Source organism: Penaeus monodon, chromosome 21 (assembly GCF_015228065.2).
Source record: "Penaeus monodon isolate SGIC_2016 chromosome 21, NSTDA_Pmon_1, whole genome shotgun sequence".
NCBI lineage: Eukaryota > Metazoa > Arthropoda > Malacostraca > Decapoda > Penaeidae > Penaeus > Penaeus monodon.
In genome coordinates, this window is record NC_051406.1 from 7,229,182 (window position 1) to 7,229,387 (window position 206).

The 206-nt window shown below is 46.6% G+C and overlaps 2 protein-coding genes across 2 annotated transcripts in view; one reads left to right on the forward strand and one right to left on the reverse strand.

Annotated features, from left to right (window-relative positions):
• LOC119586141 (glycerophosphocholine phosphodiesterase GPCPD1-like) overlaps window positions 1-206 on the forward strand; it is a gene marked incomplete in the record, with an annotated part of 78,881 nt that overhangs the window by 3,780 nt on the left and 74,895 nt on the right.
• The window catches only part of LOC119586140 (glycerophosphocholine phosphodiesterase GPCPD1-like), a gene marked incomplete at its 3' end in the record, with an annotated part of 6,844 nt that continues 6,655 nt past the window's right edge, over window positions 18-206 (reverse strand). The window contains 1 exon segment of the mRNA XM_037934831.1: window positions 18-167. Within this exon segment, the coding sequence (XP_037790759.1) occupies window positions 18-167 (150 nt within the window).

The following is a 206-nucleotide window of genomic DNA, read 5'->3' on the forward strand; positions in this document are numbered from 1 at the left end:
TCTCATGGCACACTTACAGCCACCTCCGTGATGGGCCAGATGGGTTTGCTATCGATCTGGAGGTTGGAAATGTCAAAGTCCGAGCTCTCTTCTGACCCAGGAACTCCATTGTGAGGATCTCCTGGACTATTGTTGTGGAGCTCTTTTGGTGTCACCTTGATGCGTACCTGCACACAATTAAGGTATTAGCAAATTATTTTGTAATC